This window comes from Bufo gargarizans, chromosome 8 (genome assembly GCF_014858855.1).
Source record: "Bufo gargarizans isolate SCDJY-AF-19 chromosome 8, ASM1485885v1, whole genome shotgun sequence".
Classification (NCBI taxonomy): domain Eukaryota; kingdom Metazoa; phylum Chordata; class Amphibia; order Anura; family Bufonidae; genus Bufo; species Bufo gargarizans.
The window spans coordinates 28,204,774-28,228,054 of NC_058087.1; the positions used below are offsets into that span (position 1 = coordinate 28,204,774).

The window sequence follows — 23,281 nt, forward strand, 5'->3', positions numbered from 1 at the left end:
CCTAGTGGTGGCTGAAGGAGCTGTATAAATCTGTATGCAGTGAGCTCCCCGTGGTGGTGACTGAAGGAGCTGTATAAATCTGTATGCAGTGAGTTCCCCCTAGTGGTGGCTTAAGGAGCTGTATAAATCTCTATGCAGTGAACTCCCCCTAGTAGTGGCTGCAGGAGCTGTATAAATCTGTATGCAGTGAGCTCCCCCTAGTGGTGGCTCAAGGAGCTGTATAAATCGGTATGCAGTGAGCTCCCCCTAGTGGTGGCTGAAGGAGCTGTATAAATCTGTATGCAGTGAGCTCCCCCTAGTGGTGGCTGCATTAGCTGTATAAATCTGTATGCAGTGAGCTCCCCCTAGTGGTGGCTCAAGGAGCTGTATAAATCTTTATGCAGTGAGCTCCCCCTAGTGGTGGCTCAAGGAGCTGTATAAATCTGTATGCAGTGAGCTCCCCCTAGTGGTGGCTCAAGGAGCTGTATAAATCTGTATGCAGTGAGCTCCCCCTAGTGGTGGCTGCATTAGCTGTATAAATCTGTATGCAGTGAGCTCCCCCTAGTGGTGGCTCAAGGAGCTGTATGAATTTTTATGCAGTGAGCTCCCCCTAGTGGTGGCTCAAGGAGCTGTATAAATCTGTATGCAGTGAGCTCCCCCTAGTGGTGGCTGAAGGAGCTGTATAAATCTGTATGCTGAGAGCTCCCCCTGTCGCTGACTGAAGGAGCTGTATAAATCTGTATGCAGTGAGATCCCTCTAGTAGTGGCTGAAGGAGCTGTATAAATCTGTATGCAGTGAGCTCCCCCTGGTGGTGACTGAAGGAGCTGTATAAATCTGTATGCAGTGAGTTCCCCCTAGTGGTGGCTTAAGGAGCTGTATAAATCTCTATGCAGTGAGCTCCCCCTAGTGGTGGCTGCAGGAGCTGTATAAATCTCTATGCAGTGAGCTCCCCCTAGTGGTGGCTGCATTAGCTGTATAAATCTGTATGCAGTGAGCTCCCCCTAGTGGTGGCTCAAGGAGCTGTATAAATCTTTATGCAGTGAGCTCCCCCTAGTGGTGGCTCAAGGAGCTGTATAAATCTGTATGCAGTGAGCTCCCCCTAGTAGTGGCTCAAGGAGCTGTATAAATCTGTATGCAGTGAGCTCCCCCTAGTGGTGGCTCCAGGAGCTGTATAAATCTGTATGCAGTGAGCTCCCCCTAGTGGTGGCTGAAGGAGCTGTATAAATCTGTATGCTGAGAGCTCCCCCTGGTGCTGACTGAAGGAGCTGTATAAATCTGTATGCAGTGAGTTCCCTCTAGTGGTGGCTGAAGGAGCTGTATAAATCTATATGCAGTGAGCTCCCCTTAGTGGTGGCTGCAGGAGCTGTATAAATCTGTATGCAGTGAGGTCCCCCTAGTGGTGGCTTAAGGAGCTGTATAAATCTCTATGCAGTGAGCTCCCCCTAGTGGTGGCTGCAGGAGCTGTATAAATCTGTATGCAGTGAGCTCCCCCTAGTGGTGGCTCAAGGAGCTGTATAAATCTGTATGCAGTGAGCTCCCCCTAGTGGTGGCTCAAGGAGCTGTATAAATCTGTATGCAGTGAGCTCCCCCTAGTGGTGGCTGCATTAGCTGTATAAATCTGTATGCAGTGAGCTCCCCCTAGTGGTGGCTCAAGGAGCTGTATGAATTTTTATGCAGTGAGCTCCCCTAGTGGTGGCTCAAGGAGCTGTATAAATCTGTATGCAGTGAGCTCCCCCTAGTGGTGGCTGAAGGAGCTGTATAAATCTGTATGCTGAGAGCTCCCCCTGTTGCTGACTGAAGGAGCTGTATAAATCTGTATGCAGTGAGTTCCCTCTAGTAGTGGCTGAAGGAGCTGTATAAATCTGTATGCAGTGAGCTCCCCCTGGTGGTGACTGAAGGAGCTGTATAAATCTGTATGCAGTGAGTTCCCCCTAGTGGTGGCTTAAGGAGCTGTATAAATCTCTATGCAGTGAGCTCCCCCTAGTGGTGGCTGCAGGACCTGTATAAATCTCTATGCAGTGAGCTCCCCCTAGTGGTGGCTCAAGGAGCTGTATAAATCTCTATGCAGTGAGCTCCCCCTAGTGGTGGCTGAAGGAGCTGTATAAATCTGTATGCAGTGAGCTCCCCCTAGTGGTGGCTTAAGGAGCTGTATAAATCTCTATGCAGTGAGCTCCCCCTAGTGGTGGCTGCAGGAGCTGTATAAATCTGTATGCAGTGAGCTCCCCCTAGTGGTGGCTGCAGTAGCTGTATAAATCTGTATGCAGTGAGCTCCCCCTAGTGGTGGCTGAAGGAGCTGTATAAATCTGTATGCAGTGAGCTCCCCCTAGTGGTGGCTGCAGGAGCTGTATAAATCTGTATGCAGTGAGTTCCCGCTAGTGGTGGCTGAAGTAGCTGTATAAATCTGTATGCAGTGAGCTCCCCCTAGTGGTGGCTGAAGGAGCTGTATAAATCTGTATACAGTAAGCTCCCCCTAGTGGTGGCTCCAGAGCTGTATAAATCTGTAAGCAGTGAGCTCCCCCTAGTGGTGGCTCAAGCAGCTGTATAAATCTGTATGCAGTGAGCTCCGCCTAGTGGTGGCTCAAGCAGCTGTATAAATCTGTATGCAGTGAGCTCCCCTAGTGGTGGCTCAAGGAGCTGTATAAATCTGTATGCAGTGAGCTCCCCCTAGTGGTGGCTGCAGGAGCTGTATAAATCTGTATGCAGTGAGCTCCCCCTAGTGGTGGCTGCAGGAGCTGTATAAATCTGTATGCAGTGAGCTCCCCCTAGTGGTGGTTGCAGGAGCTGTATAAATCTGTATGCAGTGAGCTCCCCCTAGTGGTGGCTGCATTAGCTGTATAAATCTGTATGCAGTGAGCTCCCCCTAGTAGTGGCTCAAGGAGCTGTATAAATCTGTATGCAGTGAGCTCCCCCTAGTGGTGGCTCAAGGAGCTGTATAAATCTGTATGCAGTGAGCTCCTCCTAGTAGTGGCTCAAGGAGCTGTATAAATCTGTATGCAGTGAGCTCCCCCTAGTGGTGGCTCCAGGAGCTGTATAAATCTGTATGCAGTGAGCTCCCCCTAGTGGTGGCTGAAGGAGCTGTATAAATCTGTATGCAGTGAGCTCCCCCTGGTGCTGACTGAAGGAGCTGTATAAATCTGTATGCAGTGAGTTCAATCTAGTAGTGGCTGAAGGAGCTGTATAAATCTGTATGCAGTGAGCTCCCCCTAGTGGTGGCTGAAGGAGCTGTATAAATCTGTATGCAGTGAGCTCCCCCTAGTGGTGGCTCCAGGAGCTGTATAAATCTGAATGCAGTGAACTCCCCCTAGTGGTGACTCCAGGAGCTGTATAAATCTGTATGCAGTGAGCTCCCCCTAGTGGTGGCTGCAGGAGCTGTATAAATCTGTATGCAGTGAGCTCTCCCTAGTGGTGGCTGAAGGAGCTGTATACATTTTTATGCAGTGAGCTCCCCCTAGTGGTGGCTGAAAGAGCTGTATAAATCTGTATGCAGTAGTGAGCTCCCCCTAGTGGTTGCTCAAGGAGCTGTATAAATCTGTATGCAGTGAGCTCCCCCTAGTGGTGGCTGAAGGAGCTGTATAAATCTGTATGCAGTGAGCTCCCCCTAGTGGTGGCTGAAGGAGCTGTATAAATCTGTATGCAGTGAGCTCCCCCTAGTGGTGGCTGCAGGAGCTGTATAAATCTGTATGCAGTAAGCTCCCCCTAGTGGTGGCTGCATTAGCTGTATAAATCTGTATGCAGTGAGCTCCCCCTAGTAGTGGCTCAAGGAGCTGTATAAATCTGTATGCAGTGAGCTCCCCCTAGTGGTGGCTGCAGGAGCTGTATAAATCTGTATGCAGTGAGCTCCCCCTAGTGGTGGCTGCAGGAGCTGTATAAATCTGTATGCAGTGAGCTCCCCCTAGTGGTGGCTGAAGGAGCTGTATAAATCTGTATGCAGTGAGCTCCCCCTAGTGGTGACTGAAGGAGCTGTATAAATCTGTATGCAGTGAGTTCCCCCTAGTGGTGGCTTAAGGAGCTGTATAAATCTGTATGCAGTGAGCTCCCCCTAGTGGTGGCTGCAGGAGCTGTATAAATCTGTATGCAGTGAGCTCCCCCTAATGGTGGCTGCAGGAGCTGTATAAATCTGTATGCAGTGAGCTCCCCCTAGTGGTGGCTGCAGGAGCTGTATAAATCTGAATGCAGTGAGCTCCCCCTAGTGGTGGCTCAAGGAGCTGTATAAATCTGTATGCAGTGAGCTCCCCCTAGTGGTGGCTGCAGGAGCTGTATAAATCTGTATGCAGTGAGCTCCCCCTAGTGGTGGCTGAAGGAGCTGTATAAATCTGTATGCAATCAGCTCCCCCTAGTGGTGGCTGCAGGAGCTGTATAAATCTGTATGCAGTGAGCTCCCCCTAGTGGTGGCTCAAGGAGCTGTATAAATCTGTATGCAGTGAGCTCCCCCTAGTGGTGGCTGCATTAGCTGTATAAATCTGTATGCAGTGAGCTCCCCCTAGTGGTGGCTGCAGGAGCTGTATAAATCTGTATGCAGTGAGTTCCCCCTAGTGGTGGCTGAAGGAGCTGTATAAATCTGTATGCAGTGAGCTCCCCCTAGTGGTGGCTGAAGGAGCTGTATAAAACTGTATGCAGTGAGCTCCCCCTAGTGGTGGCTGAAAGAGCTGTATAAATCTGTATACAGTAAGCTCCCCCTAGTGGTGGCTCCAGGAGCTGTATAAATCTGTATGCAGTGAGCTCCCCCTAGTGGTGGCTCAAGGAGCTGTATGAATTTTTATGCAGTGAGCTCCCCCTAGTGGTGGCTCAAGGAGCTGTATAAATCTGTATGCAGTGAGCTCCCCCTAGTGGTGGCTGAAGGAGCTGTATAAATCTGTATGCTGAGAGCTCCCCCTGTTGCTGACTGAAGGAGCTGTATAAATCTGTATGCAGTGAGATCCCTCTAGTAGTGGCTGAAGGAGCTGTATAAATCTGTATGCAGTGAGCTCCCCCTGGTGGTGACTGAAGGAGCTGTATAAATCTGTATGCAGTGAGTTCCCCCTAGTGGTGGCTTAAGGAGCTGTATAAATCTCTATGCAGTGAGCTCCCCCTAGTGGTGGCTGCAGGAGCTGTATAAATCTCTATGCAGTGAGCTCCCCCTAGTGGTGGCTCAAGGAGCTGTATAAATCTGTATGCAGTGAGCTCCCCCTAGTGGTGGCTGAAGGAGCTGTATAAATCTGTATGCAGTGAGCTCCCCCTAGTGGTGGCTGCAGGAGCTGTATAAATCTGTATGCAGTGAGCTCCCCCTAGTGGTGGCTGCAAGGAGCTGTATAAATCTGTATGCAGTGAGCTCCCCCTAGTGGTGGCTGCAGGAGCTGTATAAATCTGTATGCAGTGAGCTCCCCCTAGTGGTGGCTGCAGGAGCTGTATAAATCTGTATGCAGTGAGCTCCCCCTAGTGGTGGCTGCAGGAGCTGTATAAATCTGTATGCAGTGAGCTCCCCCTAGTGGTGGCTGCAGGTAGCTGTATAAATCTGTATGCAGTGAGCTCCCCCTAGTGGTGGCTCAAGGAGCTGTATAAATCTGTATGCAGTGAGCTCCCCCTAGTGGTGGCTGCAAGGAGCTGTATAAATCTGTATGCAGTGAGCTCCCCCTAGTGGTGGCTGCAGGAGCTGTATAAATCTGTATGCAGTGAGCTCCCCCTAGTGGTGGCTGAAGGAGCTGTATAAATCTGTATGCAGTGAGCTCCCCCTAGTGGTGGCTGCAAGGAGCTGTATAAATCTGTATGCAGTGAGCTCCCCTAGTGGTGGCTGAAGGAGCTGTATAAATCTGTATGCAGTGAGCTCCCCCTAGTGGTGGCTGAAGGAGCTGTATAAATCTGTATGCAGTGAGCTCCCCCTAGTGGTGGCTCAAGGAGCTGTATAAATCTGTATGCAGTGAGCTCCCCCTAGTGGTGGCTCAAGGCAGCTGTATAAATCTGTATGCAGTGAGCTCCCCCTAGTGGTGGCTGCAGGAGCTGTATAAATCTGTATGCAGTGAGCTCCCCCTAGTGGTGGCTGCAGGAGCTGTATAAATCTGTATGCAGTGAGCTCCCCCTAGTGGTGGCTGCAAGGAGCTGTATAAATCTGTATGCAGTGAGCTCCCCCTAGTGGTGGCTCCAGGAGCTGTATAAATCTGTATGCAGTGAGCTCCCCCTAGTGGTGGCTGCAAGAGCTGTATAAATCTGTATGCAGTGAGCTCCCCTAGTGGTGGCTCAAGGAGCTGTATAAATCTGTATGCAGTGAGCTCCCCTAGTGGTGGCTCAAGGAGCTGTATAAATCTGTATGCAGTGAGCTCCCCCTAGTGGTGGCTCCAGGAGCTGTATAAATCTGTATGCAGTGAGCTCCCCCTAGTGGTGGCTGAAGGAGCTGTATAAATCTGTATGCAGTGAGCTCCCCCTAGTGGTGGCTCAAGGAGCTGTATAAATCTGTATGCAGTGAGCTCCTCCTAGTAGTGGCTGAAGGAGCTGTATAAATCTGTATGCAGTGAGCTCCCCCTAGTGGTGGCTGAAAGAGCTGTATAAATCTGTATACAGTAAGCTCCCCCTAGTGGTGGCTCCAAGAGCTGTATAAATCTGTAAGCAGTGAGCTCCCCCTAGTGGTGGCTCAAGCAGCTGTATAAATCTGTATGCATTGAGCTCCGCCTAGTGGTGGCTCAAGCAGCTGTATAAATCTGTATGCAGTGAGCTCCCCCTAGTGGTGGCTGCAGGAGCTGTATAAATCGGTATGCAGTGAGCTCCCCCTAGTGGTGGCTGCAGGAGCTGTATAAATCGGTATGCAGTGAGCTCCCCCTAGTGGTGGCTGCAGGAGCTGTATAAATCTGTATGCAGTGAGCTCCCCCTAGTGGTGGCTGCATTAGCTGTATAAATCTGTATGCAGTGAGCTCCCCCTAGTGGTGGCTCAAGGAGCTGTATAAATCTGTATGCAGTGAGCTCCTCCTAGTAGTGGCTCAAGGAGCTGTATAAATCTGTATGCAGTGAGCTCCCCCTAGTGGTGGCTCCAGGAGCTGTATAAATCTGTATGCAGTGAGCTCCCCCTAGTGGTGGCTGAAGGAGCTGTATAAATCTGTATGCAGTGAGCTCCCCCTAGTGGTGGCTGAAGGAGCTGTATAAATCTGTATGCAGTGAGCTCCCCCTAGTGGTGGCTCCAGGAGCTGTATAAATCTGTATGCAGTGAGCTCCCCCTAGTGGTGGCTCCAGGAGCTGTATAAATCTGTATGCAGTGAGCTCCCCCTAGTGGTGGCTGCAGGAGCTGTATAAATCTGTATGCAGTGAGCTCTCCCTAGTGGTGGCTGAAGGAGCTGTATACATTTTTATGCAGTGAGCTCCCCCTAGTGGTGGCTGAAGGAGCTGTATAAATCTGTATGCAGTAGTGAGCTCCCCCTAGTGGTTGCTCAAGGAGCTGTATAAATCTGTATGCAGTGAGCTCCCCCTAGTGGTGGCTGAAGGAGCTGTATAAATCTGTATGCAGTGAGCTCCCCCTAGTGGTGGCTCAAGGAGCTGTATAAATCTGTATGCAGTGAGCTCCTCCTAGTAGTGGCTCAAGGAGCTGTATAAATCTGTATGCAGTGAGCTCCCCCTAGTGGTGGCTCCAGGAGCTGTATAAATCTGTATGCAGTGAGCTCCTCCTAGTAGTGGCTCAAGGAGCTGTATAAATCTGTATGCAGTGAGCTCCCCCTAGTGGTGGCTCCAGGAGCTGTATAAATCTGTATGCAGTGAGCTCCCCCTAGTGGTGGCTGAAGGAGCTGTATAAATCTGTATGCAGTGAGCTCCCCCTGGTGCTGACTGAAGGAGCTGTATAAATCTGTATGCAGTGAGTTCAATCTAGTAGTGGCTGAAGGAGCTGTATAAATCTGTATGCAGTGAGCTCCCCCTAGTGGTGGCTGAAGGAGCTGTATAAATCTGTATGCAGTGAGCTCCCCCTAGTGGTGGCTCCAGGAGCTGTATAAATCTGTATGCAGTGAGCTCCCCCTAGTGGTGGCTGCAGGAGCTGTATAAATCTGTATGCAGTGAGCTCTCCCTAGTGGTGGCTGAAGGAGCTGTATACATTTTTATGCAGTGAGCTCCCCCTAGTGGTGGCTGAAGGAGCTGTATAAATCTGTATGCAGTAGTGAGCTCCCCCTAGTGGTTGCTCAAGGAGCTGTATAAATCTGTATGCAGTGAGCTCCCCCTAGTGGTGGCTGAAGGAGCTGTATAAATCTGTATGCAGTGAGCTCCCCCTAGTGGTGGCTTAAGGAGCTGTATAAATCTGTATGCAGTGAGCTCCCCCTAGTGGTGGCTGCAGGAGCTGTATAAATCTGTATGCAGTGAGCTCTTCCTAATGGTGGCTGCAGGAGCTGTATAAATCTGTATGCAGTGAGCTCCCCCTAGTGGTGGCTGCAGGAGCTGTATAAATCTGAATGCAGTGAGCTCCCCCTAGTGGTGGCTCAAGGAGCTGTATAAATCTGTATGCAGTGAGCTCCCCCTAGTGGTGGCTGCAGGAGCTGTATAAATCTGTATGCAGTGAGCTCCCCCTAGTGGTGGCTGAAGGAGCTGTATAAATCTGTATGCAATCAGCTCCCCCTAGTGGTGGCTGCAGGAGCTGTATAAATCTGTATGCAGTGAGCTCCCCCTAGTGGTGGCTGCAGGAGCTGTATAAATCTGTATGCAGTGAGCTCCCCCTAGTGGTGGCTGCAGGAGCTGTATAAATCTGAATGCAGTGAGCTCCCCCTAGTGGTGGCTCAAGGAGCTGTATAAATCTGTATGCAGTGAGCTCCCCCTAGCGGTGGCTCAAGGAGCTGTATAATTCTGCATGCAGTGAGCTCCCCCTAGTGGTGGCTCAAGGAGCTGTATAAATCTGTATGCAGTGAGCTCCCCCTAGTGGTGGCTCAAGGAGCTGTATAAATCTGTATGCAATGAGCTCCCCCTAGTGGTGGCTGAAGGAGCTGTATAAATCTGTATGCAGTGAGCTCCCCCTAGTGGTGGCTCAATTAGCTGTATAAATTTGTATGCAGTAAGCTCCCCCTAGTGGTGGCTGAAGGAGCTGTATAAATCTGTATGCAGTGAGCTCCCCCTAGTGGTGGTTGAAGATGCGGTATAAATTAGTATGCAGTGAGCTCCCCCTAGTGGAGGCTGCAGGTAGACGCTTGGAAGATGGAGAATCAGCACAGTAGCAGGTGCCTTCTGACCACAGACCTCAACGGAAGGTGCGCCAACGAAACTGTGACACAATCTGAAGATGGCTTTGTGATGAAGTCCATGTAAACAACACAACAAAGTCATATAGAGTTATATCAGGTGGGTAATGTCTAGTGTTGAGTGGATCGAAGTTAACAAAGTGAACCTCGATCCCAATTTCAGGAAAAATTTGATTTGTCACAAAGCCGAGTTTTCTTGCGCTTCGTGGTAATGAATCAATTTTTCCTGAAATGGCGGTAAAAAACAAAAAAATACATACCTCGCCCATGTGCTTGCGAAGAGGTCATAGTGACCATCTGGAATGAAGAAAATGCGCAAAATCTTGCATGCGCTGCCGTGTGATGTCACTGATGACGTCACCACAGTGCGCACAAGATTTTGTATTATGGCAAGAAAAAAGCAGCTAAGTAAAGAAAAACGAGTGGCCATCATTACTTTAAGAAATGAAGGTCAGTCAGTCCGAAAAATTGGGGCAACTTTGAAAGTGTCCCCAAGTGCAGTCGCAAAAACCATCAACCGCAACAAAGAAACTGGCCCACATGCGGACCGCCCCAGGAAAGGAAGACCAAGAGTCACCTCTGCTGCGGAGGATAAGTTCATCCGAGTCACCAGCCTCAGAAATCGCAGGTTAACAGCAGCTCAGATTAGAGACCAGGTCAATGCCACACAGAGTTCTAGCAGCAGACACATCTCTAGAACAACTGTTAAGAGGAGACTGTGTGAATCAGGCCTTCATGGTAGAATATCTGCTAGGAAACCACTGCTAAGGACAGGCAACAAGCAGAAGAGACTTGTTTGGGCTAAAGAACACAAGGAATGGACATTACACCAGTGGAAATCTGTGCTTTGGTCTGAGTCCAAATTTGAGATCTTTGGTTCCAACCACCGTGTCTTTGTGCGACGCAGAAAAGGTGAACGGATGGACTCTACATGCCTGGTTCCCACCGTGAAGCATGGAGGAGGAGGTGTGATGGTGTGGGGGTGCTTTGCTGGTGACACTGTTGGGGATTTATTCAAAATTGAAGGCATACTGAACCAGCATGGCTACCACAGCATCTCGCAGCGGCATGCTATTCCATCCGGTTTGCGTTTAGTTGGACCATCATTTATTTTTCAACAGGACAATGACCCCAAACACACCTCTAGGCTGTGTAAGGGCTATATGACCATGAAGGAGAGTTATGGGGTGCTGCGCCAGATGACCTGGCCTCCACAGTCACCGGACCTGAACCCAATCGAGATGGTTTGGGGTGAGCTGGACCGCAGAGTGAAGGCAAAAGGGCCAACAAGTGCTAAGCATCTCTGGGAACTCCTTCAAGACTGTTGGAAGACCATTTCAGGTGACTACCTCTTGAAGCTCATCAAGAGAATCCCAAGAGTGTACAAAGCAGTAATCAAATCAAAAGGTGGCTACTTTGAAGAACCTAGAATATGACATATTTTCAGTTGTTTCACACTTTTTTGTTTTGTATATAATTCCACATGTGTTAATTCATAGTTTTGATGCCTTCAGTGTGAATCTACAATTTTCATAGTCATGAAAATAAAAAAAACTCTTTGAATGAGAAGGTGTGTCCAAACTTTTGGTCTGTACTGTATATATTCAGGCCATGTGGTGCCACCACTGGGAGGAGGTCACTGTACAGTATCTGCATTTATACAGTTAGAACTCAATGGGAGCTGTATAAATCTGTATACAGCAAGCTCCCCCTGCTGGTGCCTGCAAGACAGTATAAATCTGTATGTAGTGAGCTCCCCCTAGTGGTAACTGCAGGAGCTGTATAAATCTGTATGCAGTGAGCTCCCCCTTGTGGTGGTTGAAGGAGCTGTATAAATCTGTATGCAGTGAGCTCCCCCTAGTGGTGGCTGAGGGAGCTGTATAAATCTGTATGCAGTGAGCTCCTCCTAGTGGTGGCTGAAGGAGCTGTATAAATCTGTATGCAGTGAGCTCCCCCTAGTGGTGGCTGCAGGAGCTGTATAAATCTGTATGCAGTGAGCTCCCCCTAGTGGTGGCTGAAGGAGCTGTATAAATCTGTATGCAGTGAGCACCCCCCAAGTGGTGGCTGAAGGAGCTGTATAAATCTGTATGCAGTGAGCACCCCCTAGTGGTGGCTCAAGGAGCTGTATAAATCTCTATGCAGTGAGCTCCCCCTAGTGGTGGCTGAAGGAGCTGTATAAATCTCTATGCAGTGAGCTCCCCCTAGTGGTGGCTGCAGGAGCTGTATAAATCTGTATGCAGTGAGCTCCTCCTAGTGGTGGCTGAAGGAGCTGTATAAATCTGTATGCAGTGAGCTCCCCCTAGTGGTGGCTGCAGGAGCTGTATAAATCTGTATGCAGTGAGCTCCCCCTAGTGGTGGCTGCAGGAGCTGTATAAATCTGTATGCAGTGAGCTCCCCCTAGTGGTGGCTGAAGGAGCGGTATAAATTTGTAAGCAGTGAGCTCCCCCTAGTGGTGGCTCAAGGAGCTGTATAAATCTGTATGCAGTGAGCTTCCCCTAGTGGTGGCTGAAGGAGCGGTATAAATTTGTATGCAGTGAGCTCCCCCTAGTGGTGGCTGCAGGAGCTGTATAAATCTGTATGCAGTGAGCTCCCCCTAGTGGTGGCTGAAGGAGCGGTATAAATTTGTATGCAGTGAGCTCCCCCTAGTGGAGGCTGCAGGTAGATGCTGATAAGATGGAGAATCAGCACAGTAGCAGGTCCCTTCCTACCACAGACCTCAACGAAACTGTGACACAATCTGAAGATGGCTTTGTGATGAAGTCCATGTAAACAACCTAACAAAGTCATATAGAGTTATATCAGGTGGGTAATGTCTAGTGTTGAGTGAATCGAAGTTAACGAAGTGAACCTCGATCCCAATTTCAAAAAATTGTGATTTGTCACAAAGCCGAGTTTTCTCGCGCTTCGTGGTAATTAATCAATTTTTCCTGAAATGGCGGTAAAAAACAAAAAAATACATCCCTCACCCATTTGCTTGCGGAGAGGCCATAGTGACCATCTGGAATGAAGAAAATGCGTAAAATCTTGCATGCGCTGCCGTGTGATGTCACTGATGACGTCACCACAGTGCGCACATGATTTGGCGCGTTTTCTTCAATCAAGATGGCCGCGACGGCCTCTCCGCAAGCAAATGGATAAAGTATGATTTTTTTGTTTGTTTTTAACTAAGGATTAACCCCTGAAAGGCCTCAGTGTGACTGTCAGAGTCCGCGATTACCGTTGAACACAGCATCTGAGGGGTTCAATGCCAGGGGGTGGTGCGATTGCCGTCATTGCGCCCGCTACCATCGCTGTCATTGCGCTCGCTACATACAATGGAATGAGATTCGTGACGAAGTAATTCATAACGAATTTAATTTCTTTGTGAACTTAGGTGAAGTAGCCGAATTGAGTTTTTGATCGTGTGCATGGCTGGTGCCCATCCGCCCCTACAAGCCGCCCCAGTCGGCAGACCCTCCTCTGTGTAACGGACGACACGCGACGCCTTTTGCATTTGCACAAACGAAACACAATTACTTTATTCACATCAATATACAAAATTAAAGTCTATTATATCTCTCTAGAAATGATTCTCTGATTTTTGGCGATGAAGTACGATGCGTTATGATCTAGAAAACATAAAGGGGGTGTAAGGCTGGGCAGTGAAAGCGCTACCTCGTCTCGTGCCTCCCCCCATGCCAATCCCCAGCGGAGAATGCAGCATATTCAGATACAGAGAAGATCGGACAGGACGGAATATGAGGGGCGGGCGTCACATATCACCCCCCCCCCACTAGACACCAACACCTATGGTCAGGCAACGATTCCCGTCTTTAAACCCTTTGTGTTTCAATTCAAAATCCTTGCTTGCTGTCAGTGAACTTAAATAGTCCTGGTTATTGGTAAACTCTACAGGCCTAATACATGAGAGAGATTAGCGCAGCTCATGTAAAACCCGCAAGGTATTACCATTTACTAGACGTCTGCTTCTTGTCAATGAATTGAAGCATTTTTTAGATCTAGAGCCTGAAAAGTGGAACATGCTTGGTCCTGCTCACAGCTGAGGGTTTGCTACATTTGTACTCAATATAGATAATCCTGGCATCAGCAGCAGTAATCTCTTTTGTCCTGCCCTGATAATCTGATACAATGTAACAACGCAGGTAAAATGTTTCCCACATACAATTGTCTAGTCTGGGTACAACTGTAACAAACCCTCAGCTGTGAGAAGTATCAGGTCTGTACAGGTTTTCAGTTTCTGGATGGGATGCAAACAACAATGGGGGTCATCTATTAAGTGTTTTGTATGCCGGTCTTGATATCTCAAGCACCGCCAGCCACATCATAAATTAAGTGCATCCTCTGGCATTGGGTGCACTTGGAATGAACTCTTTGTCAGCTGGTGTAGATTTCAGTCATCAGCTATGCCAGAAAAGTCATGTAAATGTAGATAAAACTTCATGGGATGATAGGCGCCCACATCAAGCCCACTTTTTTGAAAAGTGGCAAGGGTGGGGTTAAAGCGCCATTTTTGCATAAATGACATTTTTTAAAAGTTTCAGATCCATAGTTTGATACTTTTTATAGCCAGCTTTCTGATGTAGGGGTTGTTAAATGCCCCCCAATCATCATCATCATCATCATCTTATGATCCCAGACTGTTACATTTTACCAGCACTGATACATTGTAGCAAACTATCAGCACAGGAGACACTGATGTATTGTCTAGACTGGATACAATTATAGCAATCCCACAGGTGTGAGAAGAATCTGGTCTTGGGTTTTCAAGCTATGAATTCAAATGATGTTCCTATTCACTGACTGCAAGCCAAGATGGTGAGACATTGAAACATTAAGTTTATTACAAAGTTGCATAACTTTTCATTCAGCTTTATATACAGGGATGTTCACCAGTATGGGAGCTTTCACTGGAATTACCGGCAGGCTTCCACCAGATATAGACTGATCCCCACGTGGAATATATAGAAATATCTTTTAAAGGTGCACTTGTGATAAGATCATGGATGAAGGGATATAAAACAGGGAGTGTACAGGTCTCTAGAACGTTGTATTCCAGATGTAAGACCCTTTGCTATAAGTGTTATTGTTTGGATTTCACCCCAGAGAACTTAGGAGACTAAGAACCAGTTTGCTGCTGGGAAACATGAACAGACATGACTACATGATAATGAGGTACTAGCAGCTCAGGGGTGAAGCATGGGGGACGAGGTAGCAAATGTTGGGCTAGAAATCAGGCAGTACTGGGATAAAAGCTTGGATAGGCAGTAGGGGCATGGAAGGGCAGCCTTGGCTCCCTGGCATGATGAGCAGAGAGAACACCGAACGGGTATTTGAGGACGGATCGAGCTGCCATCTCCGTAAGGCAGTACCAGGTCACAACCTTGAGTGGGGAACCTTGGTCACCACGTTCTCATTGCGGCAGAGCCTTAAGAATCGCGTTGACCTCCTCGGCCACAGCCGTCAGGGCGAATTCAAACTGATCCTAGAAAAGACAGGAAAATGACCAATTAAAGGAGATGTGCCTTGTGCAGGGGGCGGAGCATGACACTGGGATTCTGTAGCCCCTCCGTAAATAGTTAATATATCTTCTCCATGCACATTGTGTGTTATAGTGAGAGCATACCTTGGTTCGCACCATCCCTGGCCTCTGGTCCCGGACATGTTCTAGTGAGGCAGCAATATCGATCTCCTTAACTCCTGCATGACAGAGACATACCCCATATCAATCAGGTGCCCTCTCCGTTTCTTATTCTCCCTCCCCCACATTACAGAAATCCAAGAGCTGTGTTTGGCTGCTGGAGGACCCATCGCCGTGGATGTACTGTAATGCTCTGGTTTACCTTTAGGGGAGCTGTAGGGAGAATGAGCATAACAAATGGCAGCCACAATATGCTGCTGACTGATGCTGAGCAACCAAAAGGCATCATGGACACGGAATATCACTGGGGACACTCCTGTTTTCTAGTGACATTTTTAGGTATGTTCTCTCACCTTTAGCCATGCGACTCAGAACCATGTCTACGAGGATGTAGGTCCCGGTCCTCCCGGCTCCATCACTAAGGGAAAAATATATCATAGGCAGATTACATCTGTAGTGTATGTACTGGGTTACAGTATAGCAGAGCTGTGCACCTGTAGTGTATGTACTGGGTTACAGTATAGCAGAGCTGTGCACCTGTAGTGTATGTACTTGGTAATAGTATAGCAGAGCTGTGCACCTATAGTGTATGTACTGGGTCACAGTATAGCAGAGCTGTGCACCTGTAGTGTATGTACTGGGTTACAGTATAGCAGAGCTGTGCACCTGTAGTGTATGTACTTGGTAATAGTATAGCAGAGCTGTGCACCTATAGTGTATGTACTGGGTCACAGTATAGTAGAGCTGTGCACCTGTAGTGTATGTACTGGGTTATAGTAGTGTATGTACTGGTTTACAGTATAGCAGAGCTGTGCACCTGTAGTGTATGTACTGGGTTATAGTATAGCAGAGCTGTGCACCTGTAGTGTATGTCCTGGGTCACAGTATAGCAGAGCTGTGCACCTGTAGTGTATGTACTGGGTCACGGTATAGCAGAGCTGTGCCCCTGTAGTGTATGTACTGGGTCACAGTATAGCAGAGCTGTGCACCTGTAGTGTATGTACTGGGTTACAGTATAGCAGAGCTGTGCACCTGTAGTGTATGTACTTGGTAATAGTATAGCAGAGCTGTGCACCTATAGTGTATGTACTGGGTCACAGTATAGTAGAGCTGTGCACCTGTAGTGTATGTACTGGGTTATAGTATAGCAGAGCTGTGCACCTGTAGTGTATGTCCTGGGTCATGGTATAGCAGAGCTGTGCACCTGTAGTTTATGTACTGGGTCACAGTATAGCAGAGCTGTGCACCTGTAGTGTATGTCCTGGGTCATGGTATAGCAGAGCTGTGCACCTGTAGTGTATGTACTTGGTAATAGTATAGCAGAGCTGTGCACCTATAGTGTATGTACTGGGTCACAGTATAGCAGAGCTGTGCACCTGTAGTGTATGTACTGGGTTATAGTATAGCAGAGCTGTGCACCTGTAGTGTATGTCCTGGGTCATGGTATAGCAGAGCTGTGCACCTGTAGTGTATGTACTGGGTCACAGTATAGCAGAGCTGTGCACCTGTAGTGTATGTCCTGGGTCATGGTATAGCAGAGCTGTGCACCTGTAGTGTATGTACTTGGTAATAGTATAGCAGAGCTGTGCACCTATAGTGTATGTACTGGGTCACAGTATAGCAGAGCTGTGCACCTGTAGTATATGTACTGGGTTATAGTATAGCAGAGCTGTGCACCTGTAGTGTATGTCCTGGGTCACAGTATAGCAGAGCTGTGCACCTGTAGTGTATGTACTGGGTTATAGTATAGCAGAGCTGTGCACCTGTAGTGTATGTACTGGGTCACAGTATAGCAGAGCTGTGCACCTGTAGTGTATGTCCTGGGTCATGGTATAGCAGAGCTGTGCACCTGTAGTGTATGTACTGGGTCACAGTATAGCAGAGCTGTGCACCTGTAGTGTATGTACTTGGTAATAGTATAGCAGAGCTGTGCACCTGTAGTGTATGTCCTGGGTCACAGTATAGCAGAGCTGTGCACCTGTAGTGTATGTACTTGGTAATAGTATAGCAGAGCTGTGCACCTGTAGTGTATGTCCTGGGTCACAGTATAGCAGAGCTGTGCACCTGTAGTGTATGTACTGGGTTATAGTATAGCAGAGCTGTGCACCTGTAGTGTATGTACTGGGTTACAGTATAGTAGAGCTGTGCACCTGTAGTGTATGTACTGGGTTACGGTATAGCAGAGCTGTGCACCTGTAGTGTATGTCCTGGGTCATGGTATAGCAGAGCTGTGCACCTGTAGTGTATGTACTTGGTAATAGTATAGCAGAGCTGTGCACCTATAGTGTATGTACTGGGTCACAGTATAGCAGAGCTGTGCACCTGTAGTGTATGTACTGGGTTATAGTATAGCAGAGCTGTGCACCTGTAGTGTATGTACCTTGGTTATAGTATAGCAGAGCTGTGCACCTGTAGTGTATGTACTGGGTTATAGTATAGCAGAGCTGTGCACCTGTAGTGTATGTACCTTGGTTATAGTATAGCAGAGCTGTGCACCTGTAGTGTATGTCCTGGGTCACAGTATAGCAGAGCTGTGCACCTGTAGTGTATGTACTGGGTTATAGTATAGCAGAGCTGTGCACCTGTAGTGTATGTACCTTGGTTATAGTATAGCAGAGCTGTGCACCTGTAGTGTATGTACTGGGTTACAGTATAGCAGAGCTGTGCACCTGTAGTGTATGTACTGGGTCACAGTGTAGCAGAGCTGTGCACCTATAGTGTATGTACTGGGTCACAGTATAGCAGATCTGTGCACTTGTAGTGTATGTCCTGGATCACGGTATAGCAGAGCTGTGCACCTGTAGTGTATGTACTGGGTCATGGTATAGCAGAGCTGTGCACATGTAGTGTATGTCTATGTGAGACTGTACTGTTACCTGCAGTGCACAATAATGGGGCAGGATCGTCCTCGGAAAGATTTGTTCACCTTCCTGTAACACAAGATGGCACATTCACACCAGTATCACCAGTTATTACTGCCACTTACTGAACCCCCCCCCCCCCCATCCCATGTAAGACAAGTCCCCCCACTCCACCATGCAAAGTCTATGCACCGGGTTCGGGGGCGTTCCATGTTCGTGACGTCCATGGTTAAGAGGAAGTTGTCAGACCCCTTCTCTCTAGTGTCACCTTCTGCCTCTGTCCAGCATTGAGACTAGAGGACAGATGGTGCCCCCTGGTGGCGGAGGCGCGTCTCACCTGCTCATGATCACTTTTGTGACTATGCAACTGAGACCAAAATTACAAGCTGCAAATCACAAAAATGACAAGGGCAGCCGTGAGCTGATACCCAGGAAGATGCAAGGAGGAGATTAAAGAGGCTCCAAGACAGGATCAGGAGGCCGCGCGTCTGTGAAGAAACAAGTCGCGGAAACGTATCACCTCCTGGAGTATAAAGGTTTATCAGCGCAGTCAGGGCTGGCGAGGGAAGGAGTTTCCAGTTTTGCTTCATTAAAACAGAATCATTATATCATCAATAGTTTGACAACTTTCTATTGTACTTTGTGTTTCAGTTCTTCACCATTTTCAAGATCTTCGCTTGCTGTCAGTGGATGAGAACGCTCTCGGGAATGAAAACCTGTAAAGATTTTATTAATTCTCACAGCTGAGGCTTATTACAGTCGTATCCAGTTGGGACAATCCTCTGAGAACTAAAGGCAACAGCAACACAAATGTCTACAGCCCTGGTAGTTTGTTACAATGTATCAGTGCAGGTAAAATGTATCAGTCTGGAATACAACTGGATACAATTGTAAAAAGTCATCAGTTTTGAGACGTTATTGGGTTATATTCACACTTTGCAGATTTCTTGTTAAAACATTTGATTCTGTCCCTTTCCTCTGCATGGGGTTTGCAGAAATTCTCACCTCCCAAGGATCTTCACAAGACCCCAGAGCCTACACGGATGACCTGTCTTAGCTGTGAATGAAAGGAGATTGGGGCGCTCACCTGCGGAAGTCCAGCAATGGGCGAGTGCTGCTGGGGATGCCCTCTGCTGGCCAGCTCAGGAAGTGGAATTGTGTAAGAGTTCGGGTCTCTTGGGTTTGGACATTCTTTAGGTAAAAACTGCGAACCAGGAAATCTTCACACCAGATATGTTCAGACACAAGATTCACCTGAGACGAAGAAAAATATAAAACATGTGACCTAAGCCAAATATCTACTATAATGCACAACTAAGTTATATCTTAAAGTGGACCTCCACCTTTTTGCACCATTTCACTTTCAAAATATTGAATGTAACTTTATAGCAGTCAGAGCTTTATTTTAGTCAAGAGGTAAAATTCTACCTGCCTGCAGCCACCACTAGGGGGAGCTCACTGCATACTGTTTTCTTATTCAGGTCCATATAAGTAATATGCAGTGAGCTCCCCCTAGTGGTGGCTGCAGGCAGCAGTAAACTCATCCTTATGCAGGGGATTAAGACACATTAGGAACATCATTTTGAAGGGGAAAGGAGACACTGATTAACATAAAGGGCTATATTCTTTTCTCAAAGAGGTTCTGCAGCAGCTGATGGATGTAGCTGACTGGATGAACCATACATTGTGAAGTTGCCCAGTCTAAAAATGTAGATTCACTTTTGGGTCCCTGCAAGATTTGCAGTCTGTGCAGCCTCCATGCGGGGTGTCCGCATAGACTGGGGTACGCTGGAGGCTTCACTGACCTCATAGATGTGGTAGAGAGAGGATCCTTCATCAGGCCAATAGCGATCGCACTGCTTAACCCCGTCCTCCACCAGGGGGCTCAGCATCACTATCACTGTGCAGCCGTTCTCCCAAACCATCTAGAGAGGAGAAGAACCAACGTGATCCCGGGGGATAATACACAGATCTACGGACGAGGCAGGAGACATTATAATAGTCCAAACTCACCTGCCAGAAATCAGCAATGGTGTGAGAGAGGGGCCCCTGGGTGGCGATGTAAGCCGGCATACGAGGGTCGTGTTCAATCTGTGATAGAGAATCATAGAAACCGACAATAGAAAATATCTGTAAATATCTGATTCGCCATCTCTATTAACAAGACTGGAGAACATTCTATCTCATATCTCTCTATCTATAGAAAGAAAGATTTGCAGCGCAGCAAATAGCAGATATAGACTGAGGTGCAACACAGAAGTAGACAAATCATCCATCTCATATCTATCTATCTATCTCCTATCTATCTATCTATCTCCTATCTATCTCATATCTCTCTATCTATAGAAAGAAAGATTTGCAGTGCAGCAAATAGCAGATATAGACTGAGGTGCAACACAGAAGTAGACAAATCATCCATCTCATATCTATTATCTATCTATCTCATAGCTATCTATCTATCTATCTATCTATCTATCTATCTCATATCTATTATCTATCTATCATCTATCTCATATCTATCTATCTATCTATCTATCTATCTATCTATCTCATATCTATTATCTATCTATCTATCTATCTATCTATCTTTGTTTTCCATCTTGCATAATGGGAACCAGACGGATCCGTTATGCTGCCCATAGACTTCTGTTATAACGGACCAAAACGAAATGCCTTTAAAAGGCTTCTGTTTTGACTTCCGTCATAATCCTATGGGCAGCATAACGGATCCGTCCTGGTTTCCGTTATGTAGGACTTGGCTCCTGCATAATGGAAACCAGGACGGATCCGTTATGATTTTCATAGACTTGTATTATGAAGGATCATAACGTAATGCCTCTTAAAGGTTTCCGTTTTGACTTCCATCTTATGGATTCCGTTATTTTCCATTATAACCATGTTATAACGGAAAACAATGACGGAATTTATAACGCTGATGTGAACCCGCCCTAAGGGTGCATTCACATCAACGTTAAGCTTTCCGTTCTTCTGATCTGTCAAAAGAAAAGAGAGAGAGAAAAAACTGCATCCTGTAAATAAAACGGATCCTGTTGCATCAGTTGTCATCCATCTGTATGAGATCCTTTTTTTTAAATAGGAAAAAAAGTCCTGCATGCAGGGATCTTAGACAGAAAAGGCTCAAACGGATGACAACTGATGCAACAGGATCCTTTTTTTTTTTTTACAGGATCCTCTTTTTTTTCTTCTGATGATGATCAGAAGAACGGAAAGCTGAACCATGTGAACTCAGCCCAAGCGATTACAATTCCTGTACATTACTTCCAGCCCTGGCCGTTACTTTGGTTGATGCCAGATCCATGTATCCATTACCAGTGAGAACCATTTGTAAGCTCTTCCTGGGGAACATCATGTTCTGGTAGTAGTACTGCTTGTTGGGGGTTGTAATATTAGCAGCTGGATAACAACATGTGACTTATCTGATTTACAGGAACAATCAGTGACTATTACGTACGATGGGACTGGCGTTGATATAATCGCTGCGGGACGGGTTGTTATCGCTCCTCAGCTTTATACGCGCGTGGTCGTCTACAGGAGAGACAGAAAGTCCGAAGTCACCGAGAGAAGAAGGAGAGAACACTGAATCTACATAACGAATCAGCAAGAGAAAATGGCGACCAGCTGTGTCTAAATAGACCTGGTATATGTGGGCAGGCCCAGAGGGGCACCACAAAGCCCAGCCTACTGTTAACATTTGCCCTGTGAGGATCTCAATGGTCGACTCTGATGGTCCCCATTGTATATCTATACAGTGTCATATGTCGCCAATAGGCTCTAAGGTTAAAGGGGTTGTCCACAAACAGCACCCCCACCTGCCCACAGGCTGTTTGTGGTATTGTAGCTCAGTACCATTCACTTCAATGGAGCTGAGCTGCAGTCCCAGGCATAATGCATGAACAGGCGCGGGGCTGCTTTTCAAATAAAGCCACCATAGTTTACTAATCCTGGACAACTCCTTTAAACTGCGCGATGTGCATTTTTTGCAGGATTTTTTGGAGGCCGCTCTCACTTGCTGGGGATTGTAGTGAGGAGACACGGAGTCAGCTTAGTGGTTAAATATAACTATGGCACTCACAGGGTACAAAGTCTGGATTCCTATTCTTCTTCAGGTTGGTATCATTCTTGGCAATAGAGCAGGTGCTTGGCTCAGCCTGGTAGGCACCCAGGGCTTGCCACTCCTTGGCCAGACGATCCCTATTTCTCATATGATCTTCCATGTATGCCTGTAGGGGGTGACGGCAAAAATATGGGGTATTTACTAAACTAAAAGTACTCCAATCACAAAAGACGAGCATCTAATATCATTCACGTGCGGAGGCTTTACGATCGCCCTACGCATTTCACTCACCAGGATCATGTGACCGGTAGAAATGTCCATGTTAGACTGCACGGGCTCCTCACACCAGGACGGAGTGCTGCTGTGGGAACTAGGGCTTGGTTGTGGGACATCACTAAATTGGGAAGACACGCTGCTTACACGGGAGTTCTCCGCCGCTGCCCCCGCTCCCTCTGTGCGACTGAAGAGAGATTTTCCAGCCATGTGCTGCCTGCAAAGGTCCTGCATTGAGATGGAAAGACATAAAGAAGCAAGTTATCTCGACCTCTGTGATTAGAAGGACAGAACTGACTTTAGTAGTTACGGAAAGCTCCAAAGATAAGCGGACTGAATGGTAAGAAGTGGCGTACTCGACGGGATGTGACAAGGCAGCCAAAGTCACAGAGTTAGATCTGAGACACCAGGTAACAATCGTACATCCAATGGATAGAATAATAGGCTGAGCGACCCAATCTCATACATAAATAATGGCACTTTATGTTTCATAAAACCTTAAAGTGAATTTCCAGTCACCATTGATATTAAGGAGAAGGTTCATTTACTGCAAATCTCCAATATCTACCTATTACCTGAATAGAAGCAATTTGGGTAATAAGGGAAAACAATGGTTAGGAAATCAAATTTCAGACAACCGCTCTGCCTCATGCTTTCAGCCGTCGCCATATATTGTACGTGAAGATAACTGCTATAATACTGCTCCTATGTACAGGAATATAACTACTATAATACTGCTCCTATGTACAAGAATATAACTACTATAACACTGCCTCCTGTGTACAAGAATATAACTACTATAATACTGCTCCTATGTACAAGAATATAACTACTATAATACTGCTCCTATGTACAAGAATATAACTACTATAATACTGCCTCCTATGTACAAGAATATAACTACTATAATACTGCTCCCTATGTACAAGAATATATCTACTTTAATACTGCTCCTATGTACAAGAATATAACTACTATAATACTGCCTCCTATGTACAAGAATATAACTACTATAATACTGCTCCTATGTACAAGAATATAACTACTATAATACTGCTCCTATGTACAAGAATATAACTACTATAATACTGTCTCCTATGTAGAAGAATATAACTACTATAATACTGCTCCTATGTACAAGAATATAACTACCATAATACTGCTCCTATGTACAAGAATATAACTACTATAATACTGTCTCCTATGTAGAAGAATATAACTACTATAATACTGCTCCTATGTACAAGAATATAACTACCATAATACTGCTCCTATGTACAAGAA

General features: G+C 46.9%; 1 protein-coding gene across 1 annotated transcript in view; it reads right to left on the minus strand.

The window, feature by feature from the left end:
* Positions 1-12,652: 12,652 nt before the first annotated feature.
* PTPRN (protein tyrosine phosphatase receptor type N) overlaps positions 12,653-23,281 on the minus strand; it is a 68,462-nt gene continuing 57,833 nt past the window's right edge. The window contains exons 14-23 of the mRNA XM_044303251.1: positions 22,016-22,225; positions 21,743-21,890; positions 21,122-21,195; positions 19,663-19,740; positions 19,455-19,574; positions 18,737-18,903; positions 17,665-17,718; positions 15,142-15,206; positions 14,774-14,847; positions 12,653-14,632 (exon numbers count right to left, since the gene is read on the minus strand). Coding sequence (XP_044159186.1) covers positions 14,561-14,632; positions 14,774-14,847; positions 15,142-15,206; positions 17,665-17,718; positions 18,737-18,903; positions 19,455-19,574; positions 19,663-19,740; positions 21,122-21,195; positions 21,743-21,890; positions 22,016-22,225 — 1,062 coding nt within the window. The 3' untranslated portion in view covers positions 12,653-14,560. The remainder of the gene's footprint in view (positions 14,633-14,773; positions 14,848-15,141; positions 15,207-17,664; positions 17,719-18,736; positions 18,904-19,454; positions 19,575-19,662; positions 19,741-21,121; positions 21,196-21,742; positions 21,891-22,015; positions 22,226-23,281) is intronic.